Here is a 26,194-nt window from a genome sequence, read left to right on the forward strand (position 1 = left end):
AGATATAAAACCCCTTTATATTTGGTAAAACATTCAGAGTGAGCTTAGTGTTTGTATTGGAATTCATATACTGGTCTGCTCAGGGTGATTGGTATTATGAGTTTGTGTTAAATGTCAAAATTAGTGGCATGGATATTCTTTTAAATGGAAATTTTCTTTTTGAGGTTTTCAAGGAATATTGGAGCAGTTTGCTGCTACAGTAGTGTGTCCTGAGCTTGTTAGAAATATTGTGAAGTCAGTTTTCTTTCTAAAAACTCCAAGTGTGCTTAAAGAATACCTCTTGGCTTCCCGCAGTTGCTATGTTTGCTACTATTTTCAGTCCCCTTCCCCCTCTTTCTTGCAGAAAAACTCTGCAGCAAAAACTGGGTAGAAGCTGGATAGCCAGCTGCCCTGTTTTCAAATATGAGAGGTTTCTTGCAAACATCCCAGCTTTGCAGGATTTTGTTTCTGTTGGTATTCTCATTTGATCCAGTGCCTTGGATAGTGGCTTCTTACTGGTTTTGGCTAACCTCAACTATTTAAAGTTAATTGCTTTTACTCTGAAAAATTTACTTGTTCACTGTTTCTGCTCAGATCAATGATTTAAAGTGTTCAAAACCAATTTTTAGTTTTTTAAAACTAAAATTTAAATTTATTTAGTTGAATTTTAATTCTTTTTACTTCACACCCTTTTTTTGTGAGTTAAGATATTTGCCAGTAAAACAGATAGAAGAGCTTATCTCCAAACACACCTGGATAGCAAAGTCAGCAATGCATGAGATTGTAATTCATACTTTCTGAGTCTAGGTCTGTTTGACTTGACTAGACACGTTCTAAAAAATTATGTAATTAAAACCAAAATTCATGAAAGCTTGTTGTGAAGACAAGTTTCAGTGTTATGCTGTTATATAGATTTACCTCATCTTTGTGTTTGAAAGAATTTGTATAAAAATCTTGCTTAAACATAGGTTCTGTAGGAAGCAAAAGATAATTTTTAACCTTTCTTTGTGCATTGTGCCAAGACAATTAGTTTTAATGAAACAAAAGTTAATTTAAAACTAGTACTTTCTATGCAATAATTAAAATATTTTTTCTTTATTTTCTCTGTGCATAAATAAAAGTATGGACAAAAATCTACTACAAACTCAGTGTTTAATCTTCATATCTTTAAATGCAATGCTTGGAGCTCTCAATATTTGCTTCTTATGGAAAGGTTGTGGGGAGAAACTGAACTCAATTATTGCAATCCGAGTCTATTTCTTCCTATTTATTTTCAGTATTAGTAGCAGCAATTAGTTTTTGCATGCTTCCAATGAGTTTTGAAGTATTCGACACTTATTTCTTCTTGATATTCTAGGTTTGTTGCATTGACCCCTTGGAGAGTGTATCATCTGACTTCCCTTATAATACTTGGAGTGTTAATTCTTCAGATAATGAAGGATTTGGTATTCTCAAAGATAAAAGGTAAGTGTACTGATAGAGTTCCATGCTTGAATACCTGTACTTTGGAGCATGCTAATTCTTTACTAAAGCCAGGTCAATATTATGATTATTGTAAAAGTATCAGCTAATGTTAGAGAGTGATAGTAGATCTGTGATGGTCTACTGCCATTTTCAATGAAGTTTTGCTATATTTTATAGGGAGGGCATTAGGAGATTTGGTTTAGCACTTAGATGAGCGTGATTGTTAGGAGTGGACAGTCATTCTTGTTCTTAACTGCTAGGTCTGAAAAATTGCATTGTTTTCTAAAATACAAAGTTTTCCTAGACATTCAAACTTCTTCCATCATGTAATTCCAAACATGTAATTCCAACATGTAATTCCAAAACGTAATTTTCTTGCAACATGTAATTCCAATCATGTAATTTTTGGAAATTTTGGGACATCCAATATATATCAGTGAAATTTTTAAATAGATAGAGAAATTACCTATCTTAGCACACTTGAAATACGAAGTGAGCTATTTTCTTTTTACTTTATATGGCATTTAGTGTCCAGAGTATATAAAGTCTTATGTGAATACAACCAGTTTTGAAAGGGATTTTGAGATTGTTGGCTGGTCTGGTGGTTTGGAAATTTTTTTTCAATTCCCGTCCTGTACTTCATTAGCATCTTGAAAAGTCTTTGACAAAATGCTCATCATAAGTTTTTAATTTTCATTGCCATGAAGATTGTTTTTTTCAAGATTCTTATTTTGCCTTTTATTTTTTGTAAAATCCCATGCAAAGTATATGAAAAATCCCGTGAACATAGTACAAAAGCAGGAAATAGATGTCAGAGAAGCATAGTATTCCTCTGTGATGTACTAACACTTAATTTCTGACTGCCAAAGCCAGTTGTTCCCTGCTTAGTTACAACAGGTATTTGCTACCTTTTCTGAAGAATGATTTACTGCCATTCCCTTTTCTGGGAGTTTTGGGTACCATTCTGTTTCCTGCTTGAGTATTGCAAGCCCAGAGGGCAACTTATACAGCTAAGCAGAATTTGATTTTTTTAAGCTCTGTACTGTATAAATTACCACAAACATTGAATACCTTGATAGATGGAAGGCAATGATAAATTCGTAAATTTACTCATATCTGCAAATAATATTTTTGTAGTGACCAAATTCAGGATGTACCACTCTGATGTTTGGTGATTATTTAACCATTCATTTTAGAGATGAGGCTAGAAATACCTCTGCTTCCTAGCTTATAGAATACTTACAGTAGTAAACTCATTTCTTTTACTAATGTCTTTGATGCCATTGTAGACAGAGTTTAAGAAAAACCAGGCCCTTGAAGTAATACTGTAGGAGTCTTGTGGTAATGAATAGAAATCAATGAAGTGCCACTCCAGGAAGCAGAAAAAATTCTTCCCAGTGTATCACATCTGTATAGCTGCTTCGTGCTTTCAGCCAGCCACTAGATGGCAAGACTATTACAGATTCATGGGGAATGTAGAGTGGTTGTCAGTGTGTAGAAGTAGAGGGTAAGTTCATGTTAAAGTTATGTTGTCATCTGCATGACATTCTTCCATGTGGAAATGTAGCCATAGAGGATCCTGACTTTTTCCATTAATGATTTTAACTGTATGTTAAGTTTACAGAAAGCAATTCAAGAACTGTTACTATAAGGTGATATAGCTTTCCTGTTTGACTGATACAGAGAATTCCTTAGTAATTTTGTCCCAATTCAGAATATGCACTATGAATAAAAAATAAAATTCTTTCTGTTTTAGTGCATTGTGTTTCATCTTACATTCTTACAATTGCAGGTGCGCAGCTATGGAGGACCATCACTGGCAAGTAGGTATTTTGTTTTTAATGCATGGTTATTTATTACTTTATTTTGTATAGTTGGCCTGGAATTTTTTTCTAATGTTTTCTTCTAATAAATTGCTGAATTATTATGATCTTAAAATATTTTCTAAGTTTATTTGTGCTTATTCATGATTTTTAATAAATTCTTTCTTTTGATTTGAATTTTATTAAAGTCTATAGTAACATATCAGAAAACCTCTAGAAATGCTTTTTGTTACACTGGGATTATCATGCTTCATGTTTTCTTGGAATTAGTGCTTTCTTTGAAAAGCAGAAGGAGGTAACTTTGAGAACTTACAGAAGTTTTAGCACTTATACCAGTGCTTCTGACTAGAAGTAGGTAAGATAGCTGGGGTTTCTCTTTAAGTCAAAATAAGTGATTGATCGTTATAATTGCAAATAAATATCAGTTGATATCCATATGAATAGAAATTAATAATTTTGAAGCCTGTTAACTTGCCTGTCTTAGGCAAATGCTTATGTCATATTACTGTAGAGTATATAATTTTTTTAATTTGTTGGCAGTTGTTCTGGTTCCAGCCAAGACAGAGTTAATTTTTGCAGTAGCCAGAAGGGGTGGGGCCAGGACTCAAAGGTTATTCTCTAGCACCTCTCCTCATTTTGCAGGGATGGGGGAAGGAGTCCCTTCCAGGTCACATAGTGTGGCAGCACGGTCAGGTGTGGTTGGGAGTTTACACGTGATGTGTGAATCATTCACCTCCCACCTCCGCTCTGATATTGTGGCTGTTACTGTTTATTGTTCTTTCTTATTGCTGTTTCTCATAACTTATTCTTATTTCAACCCATGATCTTTACCTTTTTTGTCTCTAGTTCTCCTGTCCAGCCCTTCACAGGGGAAGGGGTGATGGGGAAGTGAGCGAGCAGTGTACGGTTTGGAGTGTTTCAGTGGGGACACTGAACTGGGGAACACCATTCCTTAAGCACAACAGCAATATAATCAATGTCTAAATGATTTGCAGACAATCAATTTTCAGAGCAAAAGGCTGCATATTTAAGGCATTATTCTTCTAAACAGACCACCAGGATTTATTATATATCTCACATAATTTGAAAGCATATCCATTGGTACACTATTGTATTATAGCCTGACACTGAAGAAACAGTAATGCAGAGTTGAAAAAGAGAAGATGCTGTGTTTTGTTCTTCTGTTTTGTTGTCTAGAGACAGGTATCAATGTCATAGCAATTACAGAAAGCAGTTCAGATGTGCAGCTCCTGTTCAGTTTCATACCTCTTAACATCCACAGGTATGAAATCTTGTAAGTATAAAATGGAGCTGTATGGAATTGATGACAGCTTAGTTTATAAACTGAGCAGAGTAAAATGCTTTTACCATAGCTAGTGCTACTTCATGTATCTGCGTAGAGTGACAGTGCTTCAAAAAATTTAATTGAGAAGCCATTCCTGCCGCACAGTAGATTAGTGTGATTTATATTTCATTTCTCCCTCCTGTTATTTGCCAGAGAAATTTACATAAACTTTACTGTCTTTTAGGGTTTTGAATCTGACTTTACCTGTCTGTTTACATTCAAGAAGAGGAAGGCAAAGAAAACCAAATTGCTTGTGAAGTGAAAGGAAACATAGGGTTTTGAGTGCCTTTTGTTTCCATAAAAAATAATTCTGCAGTCTGATACATTTTTCTTCTTTTACTCCCTAGTTCATCAGGTAACCAAACCAGAATAGTTGATTTTATGGAAAAGACTATAAATAGTACTTTAAATATCTTGGATTCAGGTTTTCAGTTGTTCAGAATGCTGGCCTTGATTTGCTGTTCTGTGGGAGACAATGCAGAGAGTGAAAAAGAGAATTTGATGAGCTCACCATAGCTCATGCCTTTGGGTAATATAATACAAGCATTGTATGTGTCCATCTAGCCCAGCATCTGCTCTCTGAAGGGATCCAGCCAGGAGAAACATGACCTTGGGTAATGTCCTGTATTAAAGCAGGACAAGCTTGCAAGGCTCTCCTGGTGTACTTTCCCAGCAGCTTCCAGTTGAACCTCACCCCCACCCCTCTCCCATGCTGTTCTAGGTGTACCTTCCGTGAATTTGTCTCATTGCTTTTGTTCTTAGAAGCTTCTGCTGTTGGCAACATCCTGTACACAGAGATCCACAACTGAACCACGTGCTTTGTGAACAGTCTTCTGTTTGTTTACTGCTCTATAATAGTTTGTAAGCTCTTCCTACATTTTTTCTTGTTGGAAGAAATACTGAGCAATTACTCTCTATTAATATTCTCCAGCAATCAGTGACTTTTATAAACTTCTGTCTTGACCTGGTCTCTTCAGTTCATGACTGCTTAATTGTTCCTAAAATAGAGGTTCTCCAAGATTTGATGTCTTCATTGTGCTTTTCTGCGTTTTTTTTTCCATTTCTGTGCCCCCTTTTTGCTGGGGAGACAGAATTACAAATAGCATTCAGGGAGATCCTTGGACTATACATTGTCCCTCTCTTCTTTTCATAATAAATCCCAACATGTGATTGGGGTTTTTTTAACCTCTACTAAGCTCTGAAATGATGTTTTCATGGATCCATGTTTTCATGGATAATCACTTCAAGGTAATGTCCTGAGTAGTAAAGATCAGCTTAAAGCCCATATGACTTTAAGAATTGTTGGGTTTTTTTTCGCTTTGAATTTCTTCACATTTCTCATCTGCCTTTTTGCAAGAAATCATGTGATAGTTGATTAAATTCTGCTAATCCTTGCAGCTGGTCTCTGTCTACCAGAATAATTCCTCTCATTTGTCATGGCTTCTTACGCTCCATAAAAGCATTTGATGAGAGACCTTGTTGAAAGCCTCCTCAGAAATCCATGTGATTTTTTTATGGGCACAGTGTTCATCTAAAAGCAAGTTCACTTTTGGAAAGGACAGAAGGTTTGTGATACGATGTCCTTTAGAGCTTCCATTAGGACTGGCATGCATGTCCTTTGTTAGTTTTCCTGACAGTTTGCACAGAGCAGAGATGAGTGTTTAGTGGTTTCCAGTTCTCTGGCTCTTGTGTGCCTTCCCTAAAAATAGATATTGCTTTAGACACTTCACAGTCCTCTGCCTTAAGGCAGCTTTAAGAGAAGCTGTTTAACCAAAATGAAATTTCAACTGTTGCACCCAACCTTTAATTTATAAGTTCACATAAAGACTTTTGTAAGTTCACATAAAGACTTTGCATTTGTTTGCACTGTGGGTGGGTTTTTCTTTTTCTGAATGCTCCTATAAATGTGCCTGTTGATTACGTAGAAATTGAAAGAACTGCTTAAGATGTTGAGGCTGGGTTCATAGTTCCTTTTCATTTTACTCAAAATAGGATATGAAAAACTGTTTTCATGTTATCATATATGAGCAAGATGTGCCAAATATATCCCCATATCCAGCAGAGAATCACCTGCTCTTAAGTAACTTACAGAGAAAAAAATGTGGTAGATCTGTGATACTTTCAGTGAGAGACAATGCCTATTCTGATAAATTTCTATTCTAACAAATTAAATGTGTGCATGGTTTTTCTTTGGCATCATAGCCCTACAGCCCTGCATCCATAGTTTGTAACTGCCTTAAGGTCCATGCAGAATGGCTGTGTGCAGGCAGGAAAGGATTTCTAGTCTGTGCCAACTTTGAAACTCCTTTAGATTGCTTTGGCAAGTGCTAGTTGGCATCTGCCAAAAATGTGCTAAGAGCTATTTTAATGGCTTAACTGCAGAACTGACCAGTTCTAGTGCCTGACAAAATTGCTACACACAGTTTGGTTTATTGAAACAGATGTAGGTAGTAGCAAAATTATCTGAACAGACTAGTTTCCTGCCCTACTTTTTTGTTATGTGATTCTGGTTCTGAAAATTAATATTAGTCAGTCACCAGCATAGTAGAATGTTTCATAAATGGTGGCACCAATTTCTGATGAGTTTTATAGTAAAATGGGAAACTTTTGGTAGTTGGAGGGTGAATTACTGATTGTGACTGTTCTGAAACTTACATTTTCTCAACGTTCATGTGCATTGTGTATTTCATCTGCTGCATGTACATTCCAAGTATCAGAAATCAAAGTACTTCAATGAAAATGCTGTTAATTTGTGGCACTTGTTTTTTGGTCCTCCTGCATCTTTGCTGAGAGCTGCTGATTAGTCAAAGCAAGCATAGCATTACTTTATTTATGAACCTTCCATAGGGATGGTAGCACTGTAGCACTTTTTTCCCCCTATATCTATATCTGTTTCTGAGGAACTGCTGTACAGGTATCTTGCCTTTTTTAAAAATGGGTGACAGCTGTCAGTGCCATAACTTGAATGCAGAATGCTTGTTGTCTCACATGTAAAATGTGTCTATGTAAGAAGACCTGTGATTGTTTTTTCTAATAGAGTCATTTAGTGCTATTTTAAGTTTAAAATTTAAAACTGAAGATAAGCTGAACCTTCCATAGGGATGGTACCACTGTAGCACTTTTTTCCCCCTGTATCTAGTTCTGTTTCTGAGGAACTGCTGTACAGGTATCTTGCCTTTTTTAAAAATGGGTGACAGCTGTTAAAATAGCACTGGAAAAGGTCACTTGATAAATTACTCTTCCTCATTATAAAGCTGTTTTATTTCTTCCTATCCTAGTGATATTTCTTTGAAATCTGGTGCTTCTCTAGTCAGTAGATCTATTAGAATATCCACAGGAATTGAAGCATACCTTAATTTCTTGAGTGGTCAAACTTAAGAAGGTCAAATTAATATCAAAGCGGGATTACTCTTTTATAGCAAGCCTAAAAAATCCCTAGTTGCAGCCTGAGAAGGGACTAAGAAACAGTCCTTTTAAAAGGCCATCAGTGAGTGACTGAAGAGAATAAGCCAGAAAGGAAGGTGTTAATGCTCTGAAGACCAGCAGCTCTGCTTAGCTTGTTTTCAGTCCCCTGTTATGTTTTATCATTTTCTCAGATCAAAGCTGCCTGGGACTTGTGGGAAGAGCCTTGCCTGACCAGTCGCGGTGCTAAACTCCCTACTGCACTTCTGGCTGCTTCAGCCACAGACTGCAGTAGGTGTGTAGTACTTACTGTATTATTAGATGTTTAATGTGGTGGATATAATCCTTTGGGCTATGACAATAAATCCTGAAAGGGTTCTCCTGGCCCTGTAGGTTGAAAGAAAAGGTTTTTTTTATTTCCAAAGCACACCTTCTCCTCTGCTTCCATTCCTGGCCCTGTAGGTTGAGAGAAAAGGTTTTTTTTTTATTTCCAAAGCACACCTTCTCCTCTGCTTCCAAGAGGAAGGAAAAATAAGCAAGTGCAGTCCCATGAATAGTATATCTCATCCACTGTTGCTCATGTGATCAGGTCAATGAAGATTTGGAATTCTGTAAGAAGAAATAGTAACATTTCCAAGAGAAAAAGGACACTTCTTGGTGGAAGCTTTTAACTGGCAGCTGTCTTTATTGAAGCACTTTAGGACTTGATGTTGAAAACCACGGTTAATATTGAAATGCTCTTGAAGCTCGGGAGTTAGCTAACTGGGATATTTCTGAAATAATAGCCTTCACTGATAGAAGGTTACAAACAGACACACAGAGGTTATTTTCTAAGCCCAGGACATTCCTGTTCCTCACCACCTTCTTCCTCTAATCCCTTCTTTGTGGATTCCTTTTATGACAGTTAGCTGTGGTGATACTTGTGGACTCCCAGAGCCACCAAAGTTGTTGCCCACTTGCAGGCGAGTGTTATTGTTTGGTAGATAACAACATCCATTACTGGGTCAGCTGATGTGACAGATGAGCTTCAAATTCAGGTCATAGCTTTTCCAGTTCTGAATTCATCTTTTGAGCTACACTGGTTTCACACTTGCATCAGCCCAGCTCGTAGACATGTGTATGCATTACAATGGTCAGTGTGTTCTGAAGAACAATATTCTGAGCTAGCACCATTCTGAGCTTGACAGATTTCATGTAATATGTGGCTATTGGGCTTTTTTCCAAGAAGAAGAAAAAATAATCTTTTGAATCTAATAACTCCATAACTCTAGTAACTCCATAATGCACTTGTGCAAAATTATTCCTAATATGTCATTGAGAGCAATGAAAAACACTTTGTTGTCCTTAAATACAAATGAGACAGTTGCTCCTTTTATCTAATTACCGTGCTTTGTTCATTAGGTCAGAGCCTTTACATACCTCTGATTTACATATGTTTTGCCTGCTGGGTTTGCTTAAGACAATCTGCAAGTCATGTGCCTAAATATTTCTGATGTAGTCTGCTTAGTCTGATTTCATGATCAATGGAGAAAGATTTGAAATACTTAATGAGCTATATATCCTGATCTATCTCTTCCCAAACAAATGTCTGTAGGTGGGTCAGGTATATTGTGTCTTAATGGTGACAGTTTGTTTCCCTTGAATATATACAGGAAGCCTAGGGTGGTGAGACAAGTGAGGGTGTTTACAACCCTTGTGTCATTGTTCCCTGTTGATATGAAGGCCTGTCTGTTTTGGAGATGCCATTGACTGCTGCTTGTGGCTACAACAAGAAACTGACTCTTGCACTCTTGGCACAACACACGGGAATACCAATCCACAGCAATAATAACTGCAGGGCACAGGGACTTGATTTATTTACCTCTTTGTGCACATGAAGTTCCTCTGAAATGAGTCTCAGGCATAGTATGACTGTGTATTCAGATCACTCTTGAAACACCAAGAATATGCTGCTTCACTGTATCTCAAAATAAAAGTCCTGTCCTTCAGGGTGTTGCAAAGAGATTTCTTTGCAGATGAGTGGATTAGGAAATAAGAGGTCTTTTTCCATTAGGAACTCCAACAAGATCAAGGCTGTAGCAGAAGTGTTTCTGTTATACACTTGTTAATCCATTTCCTTGATGTTATAGATAGGAAAAAATGTAATGTGAGCCAAGGGCAGTCATGTGGGCCAGTCAGTACCAAAACACAGCACCATCAGTTCCAGTTTCTGTTGTGCAGTCTCTTTGTCTTGCTTTGGTCATCCAGACAGAATCCATTCCTCACATGGCCCTACACAACTACACAATCTGGTAACAGACTGAAGAAAATACTTCCTGTGGACCTACAGGCAGAGGGCAGAATATAGTCTAACAGATAGATACAGATAGGCTCCAGAGAGAAAATATTTGCTTCTTCAGTTATTTCAATGTAGTCTGAAGGCATTTGGAGTATTTAAAGACTTTCTTTGTATTTCATAGTGGTTGCTGTTTTGTTCATTTTGCCTCATACATTTGTATGAGTTTGTGTTGGAAGATATATATGGCTGGATAACATACCTCAAACAATTCTGCTTCAAGTATGGTTTTCACAAATGTTCTTAATATATAAAAGCTGTTGCAGTCCTTCAGGAAGTGAATGCATACTTGTGGAAAGCAAATGGAAATTTAGTTTTATTTGCAGCCTAAACCCATACTTTTTCAGTAGCCACTGTACTGTTCAAATACCAGACTGTAATTATCCTTTGTTTTATAGAATGTGTTGCTACAACGCAGATAGACAGCAATTTGTGTGGTGGGGTTTTTCTAAAGGAACTTTACACATGAATGATCAAACCTTCTGCAGATTGCAGAAAGAATTGTCTACAGTGCAAAAATCTCTCAATTCTTCATTTTTTAGTTTCGGGTTTTTTTGTTTTTTTTAATATTGTGTGACCTTATTTCTCCTTTCTGGCTAGTTATTTCCAAGTTGTTAGCTGCCTTTCCAAGTAATGTATTCTGCTGGGTTTGTTTGTTTTATATTGATACATGATAAAAAAAAAAACATATTGGTAAAGTTTTTCTTACAGGAGTAAAAACCAATACTTCAGTAGAAATGCTGTAACTTTGGCAAAATTGTCACACTTAGTCTGAAAACTGTTTAATACCTTTTTCTTTACAATTGCAGGAAAAGGTTGGTGATTGGTTGGTTCTTTTCTTGTTTAAGGGGAAGGGAAATGAGGGATGTTGCACAGCATTTGTAGGTGTCATATATCTCACTGGTAGAAATAGTTGGCTTGTTTGTTTTGTTGTTTTTCTTATATATGCCAAAAATTATATGTAGCATACATAACCAATTTCTTCTCACATAGAGTGGTTTGCAAACTTTTGAAGTCAGGCCTACTCTCTATGGTTCTCTAGAGAACCATAATTTGGTAATATCTCAGTTCTGTCTTAGCCATCACAAGGCATTTTCCTCTCTTCCATGTCCCCAGAAGCTCAACTCACCTTTCATTAAAGAGGGTGCACAGAAGAGATGATGAGAACGTGTTGGAATCATCCTGTTTCTTTGCAATTACCAAACAAATGCTGCATTCCTCTTTCTGTAAACCTTACTTGTGTTCTGTTCCTATTAATTAAACATAAAGGTTAAACATTATCTTGGCTGAAAGAAGAGCAACTTCTGAAGAAGTAAAGGCAGAAACAAAGGACCAGCAGAATTGTACTGAGGCTGCTTTAACTGTTTTTATACAAGGATATATTCTAACCCAGTTATGTTTACAGAAACTGTCATTATTCATGTGTATCTGTATTACTCTGAGCATGATGCTCAAACTGAGCAACATCAGTAAACACTTACAGTGTCATGTAAAAGACATGACTGTTGCTGTATATGGTAAGTGTCTTGTAAATGCATCTCAGGAATAGATTTTTTTTCCTAAGACTTGTAAATAACTCAAGTAGAAACATTATCCTTTTCCACTGCACTGCTTCTTTAATAAGTTGCTGCCCATTTTGCATTTATGCACTTGGCTTGTCAAATATAGCATGTTCCTGATGAGTTAGGGTAGTTGATTTTGTGCCATTTCCCTGTCTGAGCTCCTATATATTTTGAACCCTGATTCTGTCCTTTGCTGTGTCTGCACTCCTCCTGGGGTATTGCAATTCACTCATCTGAAGGATTAAGGCAAATACTGAATGAAAATGTTAAGGACATACCAGTCTCATATAACAAGGCACTTCTAATACCCTGCTCTTGCCCTTTGGTATAACTTTTCAATTAAATGTGAAGTTATGGGGATTGCTTATATGCTGTATTTTTTCCAGTTTGCTTTTGAGTGTCATATAGCAGAATTTCAAAAGCATTGTAGCAGTTGAGATGTATGCTTTCATCTTCAGGACAGGCTGTGTACTTTTTAAAAAGAAATTATTTTTACTCTTTTGGATGCTGAATAATCCTTCTTGACTGCTTTAACAGCTTCTTAGCTTTGTTACTTACTTGCTCCATATCTTTCTAATATCCAAGTGAGAGCAGTTGCTCTAAAATTGCTTGGATAGCCCTTTTTTTTCTAGTTTTACTTGGTAAACTGTAATTAATAGAAACATTTATTACTCTACGTTTTGTCCCACAATCCTGTCCTTTCCTGTACCTGTACCTTTGATTACACCCACTGGCTAGGTGTAATCAAAGAAATCAATAATTATTTTAAACTTTTAATTCTATTTAGAGAGCTCTGAAAGCATTCCATATTGTGTATTTCAGGGTTCCAGTACTGAGATATAAGGGAATCATTTGGAAGACTGCTGTAGTGTACTTCTGGGAAATTGTTTTCTTCTGTTCTGGTAACAGAAGTGTTCTTACACAAATATTTAATTAAAATTTTAAGATTCAAAAGAGCACCTCACATAGTCTGATTTGGCAGTTAATTTCATGGCAGAACACAAGGCAATTTCATGTGGAGGTTTCAAAAGATCCTTATATCTAGCATTGTGGTTGGACTGGATGATCTTGAAAGCCTTTTCCAACCTAAATGGTACTGTGATTTTGCCAGTTTGCCTCCATGCTGGAAAAAAACTTCATCTGGGTACTGTGAGATGTGTACTTTTACTATACTTAAATAAACTTCTAATTTTTTAAAATTTTTTTTAAATTTTTTTAAATTTTTTAAATTATTTTTTAAAATTTTTAACACTTTATTCAAGTGAAGTCTCTGCATCCATGATTAAATGTGTGAAATAAAGACCTGACATAAGCACAGTCTGTGCAAACTGCAGGGTGTGCTGCATTCTGTGCAAAAGTGGCTCAGTAATTAATTTCCTTTGTTATACATTGGTAAAAATAAAATGCTACACTCTGTTGGAAAATGTGATCATAGTCTGTGGTGATGGGAGGATGGATATACAACCTTTGTTTGTCATTTTTTGTTTAAACATAGTGCAGTTTTTCTTCAGCAACTTTCAACATATAGTACAGCCAGCTCTATTCCATGTTTGATATTTTTAAGGATGGAGCTGCAGTCACTGTTCAGTTATTTGTGAGAGTTTTGTTTCTGGATCCACTTTGTCTAAAATGCAGTTCTGTTAAAGGCATCTGTGAGCACAGGCAGGTGGGTTTGCCCATTGTGAACAACCAGAGAGCTGCTAATTCTGAGCTGACCCAGTTCTGACGTGCTCACTGGCGTGTCATGTGCCACCCATATTGTTATCACTGGGGAAAAAATGCACCCTCCCCACCGCTGCCTTCCATCATCTCAGCTTTCTCACGTCTTTTTTTTTGTCACTGTGTTTATTGTAGTGATAGAATGTTTATTTTGATCACAGCACTAACCAAACATTAGGTAGAAGATTCATAGAATTGAAGGTATTTGAGGGTTTTTTTAGTTCAGTTTTTTTTCTAGCACTTGAAAATAAAAGAACTTCCTAAAAATGATGGAGTTGTAAGGAAAGTTATAAAGCAAATACAGAAAATGGCACAGAGGGAGGTGAGTAGAGAAACAAACCAGGGATTTACAAGGAAAAAAATTGCTTAAACAGTTAGCGTTACTCTGAAGCTCTCCCATGCCACTTGTCTCTCTCTCAGCTTTGCACTTTCTCAGTAAGGAGTGCTTAGATCTACTCTTCCATCTTAGACAAGAGCAAGTATGGCAAATGCTGAATTTGAATTTACAGACTTGTGTCTGCAAACAGGTGTGGTCACCTGCCGTTTGGCAAGTTTTCCCAGCTTTCAGCAAGGGACTCTGGAGGTGTTCTTCACTTTTTAATACTTTCATATTTCTTACTTATACAGCAATAATGACACCAGTATATTTTTACCAACTGAGCTAAAGCTTTAAAAATCTTAATTACAGGGAAAGCAATTCATACTGTCATCTGTTTTGAGATGTGGGCCACACTTTGGTCATACAAGGAAAACTACAAGCTTCTCTTATAATACTTTCCTATCGCATCTTCATGGGACTTCACCTCAGTCTGTGAACATCTCTGTAGAGAAAAACTTTCTGAAAAACTGCTGAGGAATTGTGCTGGTACCATCCATCTCAGATTACTTTTTCTGTTTTCAGGGACTTCTTGTGAAGCAAGCAATTAATCTTGTTGTGGAGTACAACACCCCACAGAGAGTACCAAATTAATTAAAAGGGGCAATATCTGGTTACCTCCTGAATCTAATGAAATGTTGTTTTCTGGCTGGTCAGCTTGAGCAGATCAGCTTTTTCATGCTAGCCATAGCATCTGTTATTCTTTCCCTATTTTTTCTCAAAGTTGCTTGGAAATTATCGGTAATGGCAGGCACATTTACATATTGTCGTCAATTCTGAATATTACTGCACTTTCAGCATAAATACTTTGCTTTGGCTTTTGTTTTGTTTTGTTTTTTTTAAAACTTAAGGCTATTTACAAATTGTTGATATAAATAGAATGCTTCAGCGCAGGATGTAGAAGGATACACTCTTAATTTGGCTGCCAGCCTAAATAGCATTACAGGAAAACCTGTCCAGGGATGTGATTGACGGGTATGTTGTCAATAAGAAAGTGAAACTTGGTATTGAGTGTATGCAGTAGAAAGCAACAAAGACCCCTCACATCTTAAATAAAGATTCTTCCATTTGAAGGATCCAAGAGGCTTGGACATAGTCTTACAAAATGTCAGCCAAAAGGTAATGTCATGTACTTCAACTCATGTGTTGAACTTACTAGGTTCAAGTTACAAGAACTGACTCTTGAAGGGTGGCAACAGCCTTCCCAACCAGATCAGACAGGGAAAGGAGATGACTTGGATTCAGTCACATCATTTTGAACAGAACAACTGGTCACTGCCTCTGTCAGGTGTCACCTGAATATTTATCCCTAATCCATAAAGATTCATGAACAGGTATTCCATATTCTGGGATTTTCTAATTTTTGGTGGGAATCCATGTGTCTTGCAATTTATGATTATGCAGAAGTAGCTTCATATCAATACAGTAGAACTGACACTAAGTTACTGACCAGAGTGCAATCTTTAATTATTTTCTTATTTTCAAGTGGAGATACTGTACTCTAAGGCTTTCCAGACAGCACAAACTGGAAAAAGTCAATTCCTTGTAAAGAACATCTGTTTTCTAGGGCAATTCTCTGAGTTAGCAAGGCTCTCTCTTCTAGTTCAAAGACTTCAAAGAGCTTAGGCAGACGTAGTTAGATGTCTAGACAGTCAGACCTCAGCTGCACATTGTGTTGGTAAGTTTGAATTGGTTAACAGGCAATAGTACTTTTTTTAGACTACCAAGGTACCAAGCCTTGCAAAAAAGAACAGAAACCTGACATACAGTTGAAGCATACTTTTTCTAACTCTTTTTAAGCTTACACCATGAAATAAATGTAGCTACTGCCTAGTCCGGAAGCAGCCTGTCAGATTGCCACAGAGCTGCTGGATATGTTTGCCTGCCTCGGAGATTTGTTTTGCTTGCAAACATAATGTTGCTTTTTTCACATTTTTTATGTATTTTAAAATGTGCATTATTATAGAATTCGGTGGGTTGCATCAAATTAGTGCCTAAAATAGCAGAATATTGTTGCAAGAAGTACCAGACTGATCGTAAGTAAAGGATAATTGCATTTTTGATGAGTGTAAGAGCGTTCATGGAATGACAGACCTCAAATTGCTCACAAGGAGAGAAGTTCACAAAGGTGACCTGTTTAAAGAGTAGAGAGTAAATTTAAGCGGAAAGAGTAATGTTAAAATGGTCATGTCCTGTGTGCTGTGTTTGTTCCATTGCACATGTAATATTTTTGCCATCAGTGTTTTTATTCTATTCTTACCACTTTCCATTTTAACAGTTGAACAACTGTGAGAGATAACTTGCAATCCTGAAGTCATTTGACTTGTCATCTTAAAGGGTATTTATAAACTATAGCATTCAGGGAGCCCCCAGTGTTACCTTAAATAGAGAGACTCCTTTTAAGATTAAGAAGAAAATTGGACCGTTTTATTTTGGAATGGCTTTTCTTAAATGTAAGTCTAATAATGGTTGATTAAAAGCTCCATGAAAATAGGTAGCGAGCTTAACCATATTCTCTACTTTTCTATTATCATTAAAGACTGCGTGAAAAGCAAATGGAATGTTTTCTGCTAAACATGTGAAAAATGTTTTTCTCCTGCAAATACAAGTAGTTTTTATCCTGTTTTAATATTGGCCTGTATTAACTGTTTCCTGTAGGAAGAAATGCTGCTTTTTCTATATATATATTATTTAAAGAGTAGGGTTTGTTCTGCAAAAACAATGAAAAAAGTGCTGGTCTCTTAACAGCCTGTTGAGTTAATTTCTGTCAAGTTTTCAAATTCTAAAGAATTTTTTAAGGACAATGGAAATGTGAGGGTAATAAGAAAGAAAAGGAAGCAAGCAATTTTGATTGATTTGAGAACTTGATAAAAGAAGCAAGAAACATTTGTGATCAATGAAACAAGAAATATATACTATTATTTAGAAATATATACTAGTTATTGATATGGAGGGAAGAGGACATCCTTGCTTGAATATTTAGAATGGTAATAGTCAAGAGAAAGATCATAAGAAGTAGAGTAGTCATGTACTTTCTACAGTAGTCAGGTTTTGACCTTTAATTGCATCTGGTTTGCCAAATGCAAGCATTGGGTTACAAAACGCATGATGGGAATTATTTATAGGGGACATAAGAACATATAGTTGTAGTTGGGGGTTTTTTGGTGTTTTTTTTTTTTTTTTTAATGCTGCAGACGTCTGGGTGGTTGTAACATGTGAGGGTGTGCTTCCCAGCCCAGCATCTGATTAGTCACTAATTTAGGAAGGAATGTCCTGGCACAGTTTTGTTGAAGCATGTGAGCCTATCAGCAGAATAACATATTATACTCTTTTAGATGTTTCAACATACAGTTGAGTAAAACAGCTCAGATGTTTTGAAACAAACTTCATGGTATTCCTTCCAAGTCTCCTTTTCATCTCTTATTTCTTATTGACAGATGTTACATGTTTACTTTCTAAAATATATTTCATGCATTAAACACTTTTTAAATTAATATTCCAAATGTTTTAGAGTCTAAATAACACTGAAGATAAATTCTAGACAGCTATAAGTATTTTATTTTTACACTAAGGGAAACAGAAAGTAACATATGCTTATATTCTGCATGACACTCAATGAATACAAATGATCAGACATACTAAGGTGATTAGTTTAATTAAAATTTTCAAAGATAAATATTTGCTGTAGTGCAGAACCACATTCTCCCTAGTCAACCTGTATGTTATGGCCACAGCACGATATGACACACATTTCCTTTCCCTAGGTTAGATTTTCCCTAGCTCCTCTTTCTGAAGTTCAGCCTTTTTTTACTGAGTGCTTGGATTAGTAGTATGATTAATAGGTCACTGATGTAGTTGTGGCCATTGAGATTACTGCAGGTCAGTTCATAGTGAGGTAATGCTAAAGAGAATTTCACAGTGAATAAAAAAATATCCGCTATTTGTGCTGGAGCTATTCTGAGAAATGTATTCATAAGGGATTTGAAAAGGCACTGAGTAGTAGGGATTGGGGCCAGGCACCAAATTATTCAAGAAAATTATGAAGAATTTTAGAAGATCCTTACAGGATTCTTTCTCAGTAAAATAGCATCTGTAGATAACTGTGAAGTTATGCAGAAATACCAGTACTAAATTCATATATAAAACAATAGTGTCTGAAGGTGGCTGTAACCATTTGTGAATAAGATGTGGTCTCACAAAATTAGCATTGGTCAACAGACTAAATCTACTGTTAAGTATCAGTAAAAAAGACATGCAGGGAAAAAGCACTGACAGTCACGTGCCACTCTTGTAAACTTATTTATGTCCAAATCCTGAATACTCTGTGTGGGACTGATCTGCTCTCTTCCAGAAAACAGTACAGGAGAAAAAATAATCCGGAGCACAGTAACAAGGTAGATCAAATACACAGAACTATTTCCTTATAAAGAACAAGTAAATGAGGTAGGTCTTTTAAAAAGAGAAAATGAATAATTAAAGGGAAGTACAATAGAGGTCTCTCAAAATACCGCACAGAACATGGCTTCTGTCTCACACCTTGGAATGAGGAGCATCAAAATAGCAGGCAGAAAGGTGAGGAAAAATAAAAATGTGTAATAAGTTTCAGAAATCCTTGATACATTATTGTTGTAAATATTAGAACCATAGATGGATTTTAAATATAAATTACAGGACAGATTTTTTAAAGAAAATTAATTGGAGGCTTTTAAATAAAAAATCACCACTTCTGACTTTGGAAGTCCCCAAGCTGCAGATTGTTGTATGCTCTGTTGAATTTTATGGAGCTATTATTATGTATTATCCCATATTTTTATTCTGTTGCTTAGGTGTCCCCAAGAATTCGGTTTTGGCAAGCGTTAAAGGCAAGGCACAGGGCTAGATGAGCCTTTGGCAGGTCCCAGTCTAGCTGGTTGTGTAATACCCAAGCATTGACTTTTTATTCAGCTAAGTGATGCATTAAGACTGAAATAAATGTAGCTATTTATATCTGCATTTTTATATAAATTGTATATAAATGTTAAACTTGGAGAAATCCAAGAAGGGCACGTGAGATGGCTGTTGCTCAATTTTAGATGGAGTGTCTGTTGCTACCACCACATTCCAAGGAAGTTGCAAGGTCAGCGTGTACCTTAACATCATGCTTTTATGCATTTAGGCATGAGATCAGAGTAATATAATTAATCAGAGCAACAATATCTGAGGTTTGCATGTCTGATCTTTAAAAAAATACTGTTCTAAACATTTGTAGCTTTCCTTAGAACAAACTGAGATGTGTCTGAACCATTACTGTATGAAGTTCTCATGTCAAGGCTGTACAAGAACAAGTTGTATCCATTGTATTCACCACTGTATTCATAAGCAGACAATTTTCTTAGAATGTGTGTCTTGACAGCTTCTGTCCTAACTGGTTAGCTGAATTTGATATTTTTCTTTATAATCAAAGTCTCAAAGTGTGGGAATTCAGCTAGAAACTCAATATGATGATACACAGAAACAGAAGTTTCTGACAATGACACATAAATATAACTTTTTTGTTAAAGTTTCAAATACTTTGCTCAAAGTTCTTGCAGATATACCTTGGAAAATGCTTATTTCTTCAATCAGTAATCAAACTCAAAACATACTGAAGAGGGTTTTTCTTTTGTAAGGAGTACTTTTAGCAGATGGAAATTAGTCTTTTGGAGCCTTCTTAGTCACTGAAAGGAGGTGAAAAGCACTGCAGGTTACCTGAAAAGCAGTTAAAAAATTATTTCAAGTGCTCTGAATGTTTCCCAAAGAAATTATTTGGGGAGTTGGGGGTATTTTTTGTGGGTTTATTTTGTTTTGTTTTAGATTTAGAAGGGTTTTTTTGGTGGGGTTTTTTTTTTTTTTTTTGGTTGGGTTTTTTATTATGAAGAAACCACCTCACTGAATTAAAGTAAAAGTCTAAATAGAGAGGGTTTTTTCCCACCCTCCTACTTCACTTCTTTATAGGAACATCCAGGGAGATGGGTTCAATGGTTTTTATTCAAGATTCTAAAGGAAGGAGCAAAAGCTATGATAGAATACTGTGTGTTTTACAGATTTGTATAGGTATATAAAAATTTATATATAACTTCTAAATTGAAAGCTTAATTTTTCCATCTTCAAGCAGCAAATTGTACTTTTAAAATGTACTTCATACAGCTTAATAAAAAAAGATTCTTTATAATTTTTTTGTTGTCCCTTTAAAAATGAGGGAAAAGGAAGTTTTATCAATGACAGGAGTGGCTGTCGTGCTTTACAATACAAATGGTCCATACCTCTGTTCTAAACCACCTTCTGAAATGCCCTGAATTTAAATAAAAAGTAATAGGAAAGGAGTAGGGAATGACAAATTTGTCTCTGGGACAAAAGCCTAGCTAGCTGAAGTTAGTTTTGCCTTCCCAGCGGTTCTGTCAGCCCCCAGCAGAAGCCATGGCTCCTGTCATCCTCTCCAGGCAGGGTGAAGGTTATCGGGTGCTCTGCCCTTCTGGCTGAGTGCTCTGGCAGCGCTCGCCTGGCCAGCTTGGGGGATTCCTCTCAGTCACAACTCAACAGGTGCCCTTGCTGACAAATGGGTTAAGCTGCAGGCCCTCATTGATCATCAGCCCTCCTCTGAACCCTACTTGACTTCTACTAGCCCAGGCGCCACTTGGCTGTAGTTTTTTTGGGGGTGGGTGTGGCTGCAGGAGAGCGCTGAGCTCTCTCTTGCAGTCTTGGCTGCCCCTCTGCCTTTTCCATGGAGCTGTAGGGTGTTGCATTGGCCTCCCATTGCTTTAAATTTGCAGCTATTTCATGGAGGGCTGGATATTAAAAGAGCAGAATGGTTGGGTTTGACAAGTATTCACTTCAGAGAAACTCTGAAGAAATTGGTTTACCCAGTCACTTCAGGATAAAGCTTTGTTTTAATCAGTGCACTCAGAATTAACCATCTTGCTCAGCTTCTAATTGTGTATGCGTATGAATTGCCGTCGTGTGAAACATACTGTTGCTTTGTATAACATGCTTCTTTGCTGCTGCTTCTCATTATTACCTATCTTACCCTTCTATGTTGTCTCAAGTGATACTAGGTAGAACTATTTGCTTTAAGTTTTGATGTTGGCATTTAAGAAGTTTATGTCTGCTTTCTTTCTTCAGCTGCTAGGGCTATAATGTGAGGTCAAAACATAATATGAACTGTGGTGACAGGTTCCTATATTTTTTTTAAACCAGGTGATTGATCAGCATTCACAAATATGTGCATTCTAAAGTGGCATGCACTATGACATTTTCTCCCTGATTTTATCTTGTAAATACTTAAAAATTTGCTTATATAAATGTACATGTTACTGTTTTTCTTACAGTATATCAGAATTGCTAACTTGCTGTTACAAGTGTTGGAGATAGAAAGTAGCAAACAGATGTAGCATACAGATTACCAGTTTCTCCATCACATGAAAATATGGCCTTGAAACTGAGTCATGCTAGTGATCATTTAATAATCTTTTCTTTTGCCACAGCTGCACAGTTTTATAAACTACCACACTGAGACTGAAGAAAGACACTTCTAAGGAAAAAAGCTCTTTTTAAAGGGAGAGAATATGATTGCAATTTTACCATCAGACATGTAAACACTGCAGAGTTCATGTCTTGTGTCATAGTAAGCAAACAGATAAATTGATATTAGTAAGTATATAAATTTGCAGTCATTTAGTCATCTGTCTCACTTCCACTATACAGGCATTGAAAGACTTTGAAGCTTAAGGAATCAAAATGAATCATACCTACTATAAAAATGTTTGGCTAGCAATTCTGAATATCAAACAAAACTTTAGCTCTTGGTGGTGGGATGGAAGAATAGGGTTGGTGTCAGTGAAAATAATGAATGATATATAACTGTCTGCTGTGCTTGCATTATAATGTACTTGAAGTACTGCAGTTATTCATCCTTAAGCTTCTAAGGTCTAATTAAAAACTGGTGACCGGGACTTGGATCTAGTTATGGCTCGCAATTGCACTAATCTCTCTCTGGAGAGATTTTCTTACGCTGCACCAAATAAGAAATTATATAATTAGGTGGAAAACTGGCTCCTATCCTCATGTTCATAGGATGATTGCAGCACTGAAGTAATGGTGTGTCATCTAAGCAAATGGTGAGCATACCACTTTTAGACATAGGTGCACTCAGTATGTGGTCTGAGTATCTTGCTGTATGGTCTGCTTTCATACAGTTCATCTTTTTGTCAGTAGGAAAAGAAAACAACTGCTGAGAAGAAACAGATTCAGAGTGCTGCAAACAAAGAGACAGGGATGGGCAGGTTTCAGAATCTTGAATAGCATGTATGCCTAGGGAAAAAGAATGCATTTTAGTATTACTTGACTGAATTACAGGTCATGAGAACTAGGAGAAAACTAGTACCTTTGTAGAAATGCAGTATAATAAATCAAATAATTTAATGAAACAATATGTAAAAGGTTTCTTGAAAATTTTGAAAAAATACTCAGTAATCTTCAGATATGGTTGAGATCATTGCTAGGTGGGTTTGGGTTTCTTGTTTAGTCTTTTTCTTTTGCCTCCAAATATTTGTTTCTTTTATAGCTGTTTAACAAGATTCCATGGCCAAAAAGTCACAGAGCAGTTGAGATTTTCACCCTTAGTGGTAAGATTTACCTTCCTGTCTCCAGCTCCTGTTTGTTACACAAATCCAGCATGATCTGTCATATTTGTAAACAGCAAGATTTGCTGTCTTCATGTGACTAAAATGTAATAATCTGCTTTTAAAACTGCAGTTGAAGTGTCTCTTACTACCTTTAACTCCTCTTTCTGCTTGTGTTTGAAACTTGGAAATACTGTCATGCACCAGGGAGCATTATTATGTGTGCTGTGTGAGAAACAGTAAAACCTCATAGTGACAATTCATTGTTGTTGATACAAATCAGGTTTTGGTGTCTGTTTGCTTTCATACTCAATTTTTTATGATTCTCTAAAAAAATTCATGTGCTTTGTTCTGCCCAGTGAATATTTCTTGCATGTGGTATCTTGTTTAGCTTTTTGAATGTTGTGCTACTTTTTTTTTGTCAAAACGGAATGCTGTTTGTTTGGGTTGCTTTTTTTCTGAAAATGCAGCTTGTGATCTTGGAAATGCTTAATAATGAATTATTTCATCCAGGTATATATAAGAATCCTGCATAAAATGCAGAATTCGATGAAGAAAGAAAAAATGTCCTGAGCATTTTATTCTTTGCTTTTATTGATCTTCAACTGTTAAAAGATTTCTTTTTTCTTTTTATTTTTTTTTCCAATCCTGAACTTTGGTACAGCTAAATACCAGACTGTGTTTTGTGTGTAACAGGTGTCTTCATCTTTTATAGCACACTGCTTACTGCTTGTGGTTACTCCGGTATAATAACCCCAGCAAAGAACTGAGCATGTTCAGCAGCTTCAGTTTAAAGATTTTTCATTTATGCTTGTTTCCTATCTTTTAAAACCAGCCTCCTTTGTATATCTCACAGTGTATGGAGAGACCTCAAGGTTAAGTAAATATAGTAAATATTTGCAGTTTGAATTCAGGTTTACATAGAAAGAATCAGGACAGGAAACTTTTAGCAAATTTTGGCTGAAAATACAGGAAAATCAGGCATGCCCTTCAAATTGATGAAATGTGGTAAAACATATACTTTCATATGTGTGTGCTTATAAATATATAAATGTACACATGCCTGCACACACATACAAATGTAATATTTTTACTCAGTTTCCTAAATTGAAAAAGGGGGGAAATTGGTAATTTTGGGGGACTTCATGTATGTTAATAATATGAAATTTTTTTTTCAATAGCGTTAAAAGTAATTTCATTCATTTTCATCCTAAACATGTCTTTGACAATCATGGTAATTTTTAAACCCATGCTTTTGCTGAAGTTAACACCAGTACAAGCCATCTACATAAAATAAAATGCTAGACTTTTCCATTAGTTCTGGAAATGCAAACCAAACTAGATGTCCTTTTGGGAGTGGGATTATATAGATAGATAGATAGATAGATATAGATATTAGATTATATATAATTTTTTAATGTCAGTCAAGGGTTTTTAGGGTGTCTTTGAGTGTACAATAGGGAGTTCATTATTTTTCATTCACATTATCGGAAGTGAGACTCATTCATAGCTGAATAATTAGAACAGGGTTATACATTGAAGGGAAGGCACTGTGTTTCCTTTTAGGTGAGGAGAGACATAGAAGGCAGCAGTGGTCGTGAGTACTTCTGGGGGTGGTTGTCCAGCTATACTGTGCCACAGGCTGATTAATTAAAATCTTTGAAAGTTTGCAGCCTGGGTGGGACACACCACCTACGTCCTAAAACCCTTGAAGATTGTCACTATCTATCTTGAGTATATAAAGAGTGTATATGACACTTTTTCCAACCCTTTTTAGCTTTTCAGTGAGGCTGCTTCCTTGTCTCTGGCAAGAATATAGATTTTATTTCCCTTCTTTTGCTGAAGACGTGTGCAGTCTTTGGTACCTGCTGGCAAAAGGAAAATTTTGCATAGATGTCCACACTATTTGGGCAAAAGACCATTTACTTGATAATTACAATACATGTTCGGTCCCAATCTGTACTTGGCAAGAGCAAAACTGGTAAGATTCCCTGACCAAGCCATATGTCAGGCAATCTGATCTACATGCCAGCACATCTTTTGGGGTGTCTTCATACCTGACATAAAGAGCTGTTACTCAGCATCTCTCCAGGAAGTTTTTGGAAAGGTCTAGAAGAGGTCAGCTTAATGGAAAACAAGATAATAGAGAGAAGCAGAAGTAAGAAGAACTCATTCTTAAAGTTAGCCAAATAACACAAAGAAGATCAGGTACTCTGGAAAGCTGTATGTAAAAGTGTGGTACTGACAGCCAACAGAGCATGAGAAACAACTTAGAAAAGAGGCCAAAATGTGTAAATTATAGTATGCTCTCACTGGGAATAACTACATTTCTGGTCTCTCCTACCTTAAATTGGTTATGGTAAACACAGGAAGAATTTACAAAAGAATAGTGAGGATATTTGAGGGCCTGCAAGAGCTTACATGAATGAAACAGGTGAGCAAAAATAGGGCTTTCAAAGCTCAGTGGGCTGACCAAGAGGAGGACATTGTGGATAGAATCTTCTTCCTCTTGATTACAAAACCAAGAGCTTCCGTGTTCCTTTCAGAAGTAATAGCACAAGGAGGAGGAATTCACTGTAAGGTAGAAGGGGTTGTTCTTTCTCTTGAAGAGCCAACAGAGCCAAGGGGAGGGAGAATTTCAGAAACGTTGCAAGAAGTTAAGAGAGACATGACAAGGCTGGAATGTAGCAGCTCGGACGAAGAAGTTGCTCAGAGAAGCATGGATTAGTCATGTGAGTTGAGGCCTCAAAAGTGGCAAAAAGGAACTTAGAAGGACAGAGAAAAGTGAGTCAAATCCAGTGCAGTTAATGTAGGGCTTAGCTGCAACTAAACAAGGATATAAGGATCTCCTTGAAAAATAACATGGGTAGGAAAATACTTTCCTTCCTCAATCTGTCACTATTAGTCACTCTGAGTTTTCAATATTGGAGAAATTTAAAACTGATTTTTAGCAATGATATAGAATGGTAAACACTTTTCTAAACACCTATGTCTTTCAATTTTGCAGTCCCATCAAAAAAACCCCAAACTATAATGGTCTGCAAAAACAATAAATCACTGTAAAAAGCTGAAGAGAGTTAACTGTCATCTGCGTGTTCCAATATAAGACATCTTGGAAACCAGTTGAAGTGGCTAGACCAGAGCAAACAATATTGGGTGGGGGTTGGCTGTTTTTTTCTTCCAAACAGTATGCAGTTAAGCTGCAGCTGCTCTTGCCACAAGATGTTGTAGATGTTACCGTAGGATGGAAATCCGCTCAGAGCTAAAAAATAGGTATCACTGTTGGCTCAAGTTTCCATGAGCTGAAGTCTGGAAGACTGTCTGTAGAAGGCAGCAATGTATTTTTTCCTTGGCTGTTCCTTTTGGACACAATAAAAGACGCCAAAGCCCTTTGGCCTGATTGAGTGTGTTACTTCTGTTTACCTGCTGCTTCCACCCAAGTGTTGTTGGAGAGGTCAGTCCATCTCATGCTGCTGTGAAATAATCTGGAACCTGTTCTGCAGGAAACCTCCAGATGGGTCAATACAAACTCCAGTTCTCTTGGGTGCAGAAA

At 36.5% G+C, this 26,194-nt stretch overlaps 1 protein-coding gene across 1 annotated transcript in view; it reads left to right on the forward strand.

Annotated features, from left to right (window-relative positions):
* The window catches only part of RETREG1 (reticulophagy regulator 1), a 63,772-nt gene that overhangs the window by 12,599 nt on the left and 24,979 nt on the right, over positions 1 to 26,194 (forward strand). The window contains exons 2-3 of the mRNA XM_039714872.1: positions 1,337 to 1,443; positions 3,236 to 3,266. Coding sequence (XP_039570806.1) covers positions 1,337 to 1,443; positions 3,236 to 3,266 — 138 coding nt within the window. The remainder of the gene's footprint in view (positions 1 to 1,336; positions 1,444 to 3,235; positions 3,267 to 26,194) is intronic.

The sequence above is a fragment of the Passer montanus genome, unplaced genomic scaffold, assembly GCF_014805655.1.
Source record: "Passer montanus isolate IOZ18808 unplaced genomic scaffold, ASM1480565v1 scaffold31, whole genome shotgun sequence".
Taxonomy (NCBI): Eukaryota; Metazoa; Chordata; class Aves; order Passeriformes; family Passeridae; genus Passer; species Passer montanus.